Raw genomic sequence first — 9,756 nt, 5'->3', positions numbered from 1 at the left:
ACACAATGGCCTGGCCTGTCATCCCATCAGGCCTGACATCCCCCCCGCCGCCCGTCTTTGGGGATTTAGCCTGCTTCTTGATTGGCAGAGGCCAATGGTTTTGCCCTGCGCCTTTCAGCCCAGATGACGGGCTGCTATTCATTCCTTTATCGGCAGGCTGGTCCGGCGTTTCCATCGGAGGCATAATCCCTTCTGTTCTTTTTAACCCACTCCTCCTTCCAGCCCCGTTGCTTTGTCTGACATGCAAGCAGCACATGAGTCATCACCGCTAGTGCAGCCTTCCCATGCGTCTCTCATCCAGGCCCCTCTAGCCCCACTGAACTTTTGGCCATGGGAAATGCTATTCAAAGAGTGCCAGGAGGCTGTGAAGGAGGAGGAGACAGCTGCCTCCTCTCTGGAGTCTCTCTCCTCATCCCAGGAGCACTGATATCGAGAGGCTCCATTCAATCCCAAATGGGACGATATATTCAAGAGCGAGCAAAGAGGTCTGAATGAGACACGGGGCTTGGCTTGGCTGGAATCTGTTCTATTATCTAGGGCCAGGGGTGACTCCGAGGGAAGCAAATATGCCCCACGCCCCCTTTCTCTCCCACATCCATCAGACTGGAACTGTATAGCAAAGCGTAAAACAGTGCAGTCCTACTATATCATGGTCTTATAGCTTGGATTAATTATTTTAAAAGGTCTCCATTGTTTCAAGAAACTTCCTTCATTAACTGCTGTACCCCAGGCTCGGACTGGCCCACAGGGCAACAGGGCATATTCCTGGTGCGCCCCACCTGTGGGGCACCCCTGCGCCCCGACTCCCACCCCTCATGACCCATTCTGCTCAAAACCCGGCGCCCTCCCCACATACATTCCACCGCCCCCTCAGTGCCCCTAGTCCGGCCCTGCTGTACCCTAAAACAACACAGAAGCCAGTACAGAGCGAAGGATCAGCATCTCTAGCCTCCCAGGAGCCAGGCCAATTCCTGTCCTTTGCTTGCTTCCTTCCTGGCCAGCAACTGGACTGAGTGAGGCCATGTGTGCAGGAGGGGTTCAGGGTCATCTTCCCGGAAGATTTCAGGTGGCCTGACCTCTCTCCCCACCCCAGTTTTTCCTGCCCCATAGTCTTGGACAAGAAGAGAAAAATGAGCCTGGAAAGCAGACTGAAACGTTTGGCCTAATCTAAAAAGACAGTATTTTCTAAGAGGAATCTGGCCCATTTTCTGAATAAGTTTGAGAATGTCAAGCAAACTTCATTAATAAGGTAAACAAACTATCAACATAAATTACCTTACCTCTATATACATTTAATATATAGCAAAATCCTCACGCCCCCCCAACAACATTCTCTGCCACCCCTTTGCTTCCCGAAACTAGTTGTTCTAGAGTTGCTCTGACAAGGACTTAACCCTGGAAAATCTGAACAACAAAGGAGTGGCTTTGAGCATGTGCAGAGTGCTTTTCCATCTCTGCTAAGTAACTACCACCTACTTCTACATTATTTATTTTATATTTTATGTAACGTATTTATATACTGCCCAAAACATTTGTCCCTGGGTGGTGTACAATAAAACAATAGAAATTAAAACCAAATTAAACATTAAAACATTAATATAAGTTAAAATTCAACACATTCTCTTAAATACCCAGGGTGTTAGCTGTTTAGGGCTTTATAGGTTTTAACCAGAATCTTGTATTTTTGCCCAGAAACTTCTCAGCAGCCAGTGTAGCTCTTTCAATACAGGAATAATATGGTCTCTCCGAGATGACCCAGAGACCAACCTGGCCGCTGCTTTCTGAACCAACTGCAGTTTCCAGACTACACACAAGGGCAGCCCCACACAGAGCACATTGCAGTAGTCAAGTCTGGAGGTTATCAGCATATGTACCACTGTTCTGAGGTTGTTTATCTCAAGAAACGGACTCAGCTGGCTTTTCAGCCAAAGCTGATAAAAACTTAAAAGCACTTCTGGCCACCACCTCAACCTGAGCCACCAGGGAGAGGTTTGGATCCAGAAGCTCTACCAGACTGCGTACCTGTTACTTCTGGGGAAGTGTAACCCCATTCAGAACCGGCAGATCAAAACCATCTCCTGAGTTCCAACCCCGCACAACAAATATCTCCGTCTTAGCTAAATTTAGTCTGCTATCCCTCATCCAGCCCATCATGGTCTCCAGGCAGGCATTTCGGGAGCTTATGCCTTCTCCTGATGATGTTGACATGGAGAAATAGATTTGGGTATCATCAGCATACTGATAACACCCTGCACCAGCTCTCTTAATGATCTCTCCCAGCGGTTTCATGAAGATGTTAAACAACATTGGAAACAATATGGAGCTCTTAGGGGCAATAGCAATAGCAATAGCACTTACATTTATATACCACTCTATAGCCGGAGCTCTCTAAGTGGTTTACAATGATGTAGCATATTGCCCCCCAACATTCTGGGTACTCATTTTACCGACCTCGGAAGGATGGAAGGCTGAGTCAACCTTGAGCCCCTGGTCAGGATCGAACTTGTAACCTTCTGGTTACAGGGCGGCAGTTTTACCACTGTGCCACCAGGGGCACCATATGAAAGTTCAGAATTTGAAGAGCAACAGTCTGTAAAAGACACCATCTGGAATCTGCCTGAGAGGCAGCAGCAGAACCACTGCAAAGCAGTGCCTTCCACCCCCAACCCCCTCAGATACTGAAGGTTGAAGCCACCAAGAAAGCCAGAAGGACCAACAGAGCCACACTTGCTTTGTCAATTCCCAATAGGAGATCATCCACCAGGCTGACCAAGGCAGTGTTCACCCCACAGCCCACCTGAAAGCCAGTTTGAATGGGTCTATATAATCAGTTTCTTCCAAGACTCCCTGGAGTTGGGAGGCCACCACCTTCTCAATCACCTTGCCCAGCCATGGAAGGTTGGAGACAGGTCTGTAGTTGCTTAGCTCTGAGGGATCCAAAGCAGGCTTCTTCAGAAGAGGTCTAATAATTGCCTCCTTAAGACAGGAAGCCATCCTGCTCTCCCTCAGAGAAGCATTTATAATCTCTACCAGGCCCTCTACAACAACCTCTCTGCCAGATAGTCTAAGCCGTGTTGGGCAAGGGTCAAGAGAACAGGTGGTAGGCCATACTGTTCCAAGCAGCTTGTCCACATCCTCAGGAGTCACAAACTGAAACTGATCCAGTCTAACCACATCTTTGGGATTCAAGGGAAGACAATTGCAAGTATCCAGCCCTGCATATTGCCTGGATGTTCCTCGTGTTAGTTAATCACTGGTTGATGGGCAAAGAGGTCCCTAGCAGCTTGCCAGCAATTTGCCAAAAATTGCCAGCAATTTTCAGGCATGACACCCACACCTTGCAGGGAAAATGAGACAACTCTCATTCTCATGATCATGTTATCTCATGAAGAGAACAGAAAGGAACACAAACTCTGGCAAAAGAAATGCAAGGTGACAATAAGAGAGGCACAAAGAGAGTTTGAGGAACATTTAGCCAAAAGTATCAAGGGGAATAACAAAAACTTCTTTAAGTACATCAGAAGCAGGAAACCTGCCAGGGAGGCAGTTGGACCATTAGACAATGAGGGAGTGAAAGGGATTATTAAGGAGGCTATGGAGGTTGCAGAGAAGCTGAATGAGTTCTTTGCATCTGTCTTCACGGCAGAGGATACTGGGCATATACCTGTTCCTGAACCAGGCTTTTCAGGGATGGAGGCTAAAGAACTGAGTCAGATAGAAGTGACAAGAGATGATGTTCTAAACTGTCTGAAAAAAACTAAAAAACTAACAAATTGCCAGGGCCGGATGCCATCCATCCAAGAGTCCTCAAAGAACTCAAATGTGAAATTGCCGACTTCCTTGCTAAAATATAGAACTTATCTCTGCAATCGGGCTCTGTACCAGAGGACTGAAAAGTAGCAAATGTAACACCTATTTTCAAAAAGGGATCCGGGGGTGATCTGGGAAATTACAGGCCAGTTAGCTTAATGTCCGTTCCGTTCCAGGCAAACTGATGGAAAGTATCCTCAAGGATAAAATTGTAAAGCACCTAGAAGAACAGGCCCTGCTGGGAGAGAACCAGCATGGCTTCTGCAAAGGTAAATTTTGCCTCACAAACCTTTTGGAGTTCTTTGAGAGTGTCAACAAGTGTGTGGATCAAGGTGATCCAGTTGACATAGTCTACTTGGACTTCCAAAAAGCTTTTGACAAAGTTCCTCATCAAAGACTCCTGAGAAAATTTAGCAGTCATGGGATAAGGGGACAAGTACATGTGTGGATTGCTAACTGGTTGAAAGACAGTGGCATCTGGTGGGCCACTGTGTGAATCAGGATGCTGGACTAGATGGGCCTTGGGCCTGATCCAGCAGGGCTGTTCTTATGTTCTTACCCAAGGATTAAGCATAATTAGCAGAGTAATTAGCAGTGCTTACAAAAGCATTACCAGCCAGCTCACTATCCCAGGCTCACAGCAATAGATGCAATGGCTGACATCCAGACTGTTATTCAATGGAACTACTCAGGAGTTACTCTAAAGAACTACTTAATTTCAATAGAACTACTAACTTAGGATGCCTGTTAAGGGAGGAAAGAGGCACCTTTGGAAGTGACAATTGGGACACAGCTATACTTGAACAGGGCTGCGGATGGGCAGACACACATTTCTGGGTCCCTGAGGCAGAGGAGGTCCACCACCTGGTTGACAGATTGCTCTTCACTGTTGATGCTGAATGGATGTACGAGGCGATTGTAGATGGCATATATGTTAAACAAGATGTTCTGGTAAGAACTAACCTACCTACTTTCTTTTCACTATAATCTTAATTGATAATTACCATTTTCAAAAGTTAGCCCACTTTCACCCAAAATATTCATGCATCAGCCATCTTGAATTGGCTGAGTCCCTCAAAGGAATCACCTCTGCCCTTCTGTTGTAGGCACGGTTGAGTCAATAGCTCATGTTTTGCTTCACTGTTCCTTTTATAAATCAATTCGTTCCATTTGGATTGAGCCTTATATGAAAAAAATGTTCTGGGCTTTCTGATGATTATCATGTTGCTTTCTTTCTAGCAGATCTCCAAGAGGAGCCTACTTACAGAATTGCATGTTTTTGTGCCACGGCATGTAAAATAAGATGCTTGCAAACTGGTGTTTAAATTTATTTTATTTGGTTTTAGATTTCTAATTGTGTACTTACTGTTCAGGTGCTGTTTTGTTTGATCATTGATGGTAAATAAAAATAACTGAAAAATTGGGTGGATGACATCATCAAACTACACAGTTGTGGTGTCACTGCAACAGTACCAAATGTGGTCCAAATTGGTTCAGGCATAGCAAAGTTGATAAGGCGATGGACATTCTCCCCCCACCCCCTGTTCCCTCCCATGATCTCATAAGCTTACTCTCCTTAAGAAAAGTAGGCTAAAAAATGTTTGAGCCAAGGGAATGTACTCATTCAGGTGTGCGGGTGAAAGTGTCTATGTGCGTGAGAATTGTGCTGTTATTCACATAGGAGAGAGAGAACAGTCATGTTGGGAATTTTTGTGGTTCACCGTGTCCTTGGAGTTCTTCTGCAGCACAGAAATGGGGGAGAAGATGTCGTCCTAGGGCCCACTTCAACCTTGCTATACCCCAAGCTCTGATTCTCTTATATTTAGTAGGAAGAGAGCAACTATCCTTATCTAATAGCATCTCTTCAATGGCTGCTGCTAGTGTGTACCTTATTTCTTTTTAGATTGCAAGTCCTTTGGGCACAGTGAACAAACTTACTCTTTTATTTTTTGATGTAAACCACTTTGAGAACTTTTATTGAAAAGTGATATATATATATATATATATATATATATATATATATATATATAGAGAGAGAGAGAGAGAGAGAGAGAGAGAGAGAGAGAGAGAGAGAGAACCATATTTAACCAGATATGAAGATGACTCTGTATTCAAGATGTCCCCACTAAAAAAAGAGAGCTTAAATACCAGTTATATCTGCATTTACCCCAAAAGAAGAGGACTTTGAATTTAAGGTGATCCCTCAGTTTCTAACATCAAGGAACGTGGAAAAAAAAACCTAGCCTTGGATTTAGGTAAATACGGTAGTAGTAGTAGTCACTTTAAGTAGCGTAGTGGGGAAATGCTTGACTAACAAGCAGAAGGTTGCTGGCTCGAATCCCTGCTGGTATGTTTCCCAGACTATGGGAAACACTTATAATCCAGCAGCAGCGATAGAGGAAGATGCTGAAAGGCATCATCTCACACTGTGTGGGAGGAGGCAATGGTCAACCCTTCCTGTATTCTACCAAAAAGAAAACCACAGGGCTCTGAGGGCACCAGGAGTCAAAATAAATCAACCTGACAGCATACTTTACCTTTAGCAGTAATTTGATCTGTATGTTTACACGTACAGACTCTTCCCAGGCCACACGGAAGAGCAGGGCCCTGCCTTTGCTTTAAATGACATTAATTGTCCCCATCCTGTCCTCTGCAATTGTCCTCTCTTTTCTCCCTGCTGCTTAATATTCACAGGAGCAAACCACCAACTTGTCCCTATTTCAAAAGCACAACCCAAGCTTCTTGCAGACCTCCGCACACAGGGACGATAAATCCAACCTGCTGCTGAAGGCTGCTTTGGGGCATCCGATGGGTTGTTTGCAGAGCTTGCCCAGGAGATGTAAAAGCATCATCTTGCATTACGGCAAGGTCAGGTTAGCGCTTTCCACCCATTGCCTCGGGCTCTAGTAGTGCACAGTTTGGAATCTCGGCAACCGGCGCTTTCTTTGCCGGCTCTCTTTGCTTTTGATTCGAGCCTCAAAGAATGGGACCTTTGTTGGGTTGTTGTAGGCCTGCACTGCAGGAGAGGCAAAGGGTTAAGTGAACACAACAGCATGTTAATGAGGGGTCTGAATCAAGGCATTCCACTGCTCCAAACCTGCATGAAGGAAGAGAGGAGGTGGTCCAAGCCATTGGACAGAATGAGAAAGGAGGGGAGAAGGGGGGCTGTAGCTTGGAGCACACGACTTCCCATCAGGAAGGGCTCAGGTGGGTCCAATCCCTGGGTGTCTCCAGTTGAAGGAAATCTCTGCATGGGAGCTGCTGCCGGTCAGTGTCGGCAACACTGGACTAGCTAAGCCAACAGTCTGTGGGCTGCACCAGATGATCCCCAATCCAGCCCAGCAGGCGGAAAGGAACAAGAGCGCATCTGCAAATGCCTCCAAAGTCCACATATGGTTAGGAAAGAAAATCCAATAAGCAACATAAAATCCAGTGGGCGTTGGCCGAAATGGCACGGTCCATTTCAGAGTGTGATCTGAGGAAAGGGTGATACACCTTTTGACCCATCCAGATTAGCTGTATTCAAATGCTATGTCCCCATGTGGATGGAGGAGGAACATAGGAAGCTGCCGTAGACTGAGTCAGACCACTGGTCCATCTAGCTCAGTATTGTCTTCAGACTGGCAGCGGCTTCTCCCAGGTTGCAGGCAGGAGTCTCTCTCAGCCCTCTCTTGGAGATGCTGCCAGGGAGGGAACTTGGAACCTAGATGCTCTTCCCAGAGCGGCTCCATCTCCTAAGGGGAATATCTTGCAGTGCTCACACTTCTAGTCTCCCTTTCATATGCAACCAGGGTGGACCCTGCTTAGCTAAGGGGACTCTCACCAGCCATCCGCCTCCATAGGCTCCCTGCCCTCCCACCACTGGCCTTAGTAGCCCCCCCAATACCTACTCACTACTGCCGGCTTGCTTCCCTTTGCTGGTTGCAATGTGGCATAATGATGTCACTGCCCAGGGCAGTGTCCTTATGCTGCATGGTGATGGGCAAAGGGCAGGAACAGCAGATGAACGAGGAGCAGCAGGCTGCCAAAAGATTGAGACACGAACCACTGCCAGAGACATTACGTCACTACTCTGATGGGAGGGGAAGTTGTCTCCGCAAATTGCATTTCTCTTCTAAGGGCCAAACCGAACATTACGTGTAGATACATGCAACATTTTCATCATTTTTAAGACACACACACACACACACACACACACACACACACACACACACACCCCAAGGGGTGTGGGGCAGGGCCTAACTCATTCTTTTTCCCCTGCTCAAGACCTCTTCTCAATCCAGCTGCTTCCTCCCCCACCAGTCTTGGGGGTGGGTGGGCAGTTTTGTCACCCCCACCCACAACTGATACATGGTCCCCATCAGAACAAAATATGCAATTCAAGCAAGAGGAAAAAAGTTACCCAACATGTCCATTTTCCAGGCCTTCTAGAGGGTGTAAAAAAAAAAAAAAAAGATCACAACAGTGCAGGTAACATTTCTGTACTTTAATGTAAATTAATATTAATATTCCACAGTTTTCTTTTAGTGCAGACATATACAAATAGGAAACATTGCATTTTTATATTTACAACATCATTAAGTTATCTTTATTAATTAGGCTCTTCATATATACAAATATATATTTATATATATATATATTTATAAAAACTGCAACACCACAGAAGGCTTCTACATTAGTCACCTATTTACATGAGAAAAACAGTACAAGGTCAAGTTTGGCAAGGTTACGTCACTGGGTGTAATATACACCAAATAGCACCATGTGGGTCCATGATAAAATTAAATACGCACACAAAACCAAAGGCATTTTGCAGTACTGGAAACATTTGTGCGGAACTCTGTGCCAGCTAGATTAGTGCTGGGCAGCACACATCACTGCTTGCAGGCTTTTGGAAGACTGTCCGATGCGTGCACACAGCCAGTGCTCAAGAGACCCCATGCAAGGCACCACAACTAGTATCAGTGTTTGCAGTCTGGAAGGACGTCACAGAGCACTGCCCCATGGGAGCTACGGCCTGCTTCCATGACAGATGCCAGGTCAGCTCCTTTCTGTCCAAGGATCCCAGTGTGTAAACAGTAAAATGGAGGCCAACAAGTGTCAAACAATGCTCGCAAGCTCTGTCGAGTCCGACTCGGTGCTGCTGCTGTTGCTTTCTTCATCTCTGGGGAAGTGAAAGGATTTGAAAAGGTAAGTGCCATTAAAAAAAATAAAAAATCCAAAGCCCCACAAGCACAACATTAAAGATACAATGCATGAGTCAGCTGGGAGGGTTGGTACCATCAGAGAGGGGTGTGTGTGTGTGTGTGTGTGTGTGTGTGTGAATGCTCATTGTGATTTTTGACAAAATTTACCCCCTGGAGATAGAACACAGGTGATAGCACACTGAAAGCACTATCACACTTAGGGACATGGGAAGCTGCTATATACTGAGTCAGACCATTGGTCTATCTAGCTCAGTACTGTTTTCACAGACTGGCAGCAGCTTCTCCAAGGTTGCAGGCAGGAATCTCTCTCAGCCCTATCTTGGAGATGTCAGGGAGGGAACCTGAAACCTTCTGCTCTTCCCAGAGCATCTCCATCCCCTCAGGGGAATATCTTACAGTGTTCACACTTCTCGTCTCCCATCCTCCCTTGGGAATGTATTGTGAAGACAATACTGAGATGGACAGACCAATGGTCTGACTCAGTATATGGCAGCTTCCTACATAGCTGTGGTCTCTCTCTCTCCAAATTCTATTTTTGCTTTCTGCACAGTGGCTTGGCTTCAGTCCTCCTAGCTTCCTGAATCTGCTTTCAGAACTGCTCTTTTTACACCTGTGCAAGTAGCCAATATTCAAATACCCAGTTACGGTGGTGGTCTCTTTTAATGTGGCACCACAATCACCATTCTCAAGCAGTCAGGCATTCATGGCTCGCCAGAGACCTCAGAGCAAAAAGGTTCCT

At 45.9% G+C, this 9,756-nt stretch overlaps 1 protein-coding gene across 3 annotated transcripts in view; it reads right to left on the bottom strand.

The window, feature by feature from the left end:
* Window positions 1-8,275: 8,275 nt before the first annotated feature.
* The window catches only part of MFSD2A (MFSD2 lysolipid transporter A, lysophospholipid), a 55,740-nt gene continuing 54,259 nt past the window's right edge, over window positions 8,276-9,756 (bottom strand). For all 3 annotated transcript variants that reach the window (XM_053268804.1, XM_053268805.1, XM_053268807.1), the window contains exon 14: window positions 8,276-8,974. In XM_053268804.1, the coding sequence (XP_053124779.1) occupies window positions 8,911-8,974 (64 nt within the window). In that variant the 3' untranslated portion in view covers window positions 8,276-8,910. The remainder of the gene's footprint in view (window positions 8,975-9,756) is intronic.

This window comes from Hemicordylus capensis, chromosome 7 (assembly GCF_027244095.1).
Source record: "Hemicordylus capensis ecotype Gifberg chromosome 7, rHemCap1.1.pri, whole genome shotgun sequence".
Taxonomy (NCBI): domain Eukaryota; kingdom Metazoa; phylum Chordata; class Lepidosauria; order Squamata; family Cordylidae; genus Hemicordylus; species Hemicordylus capensis.
This window is presented reverse-complemented; position numbering and strand designations above follow the sequence as displayed.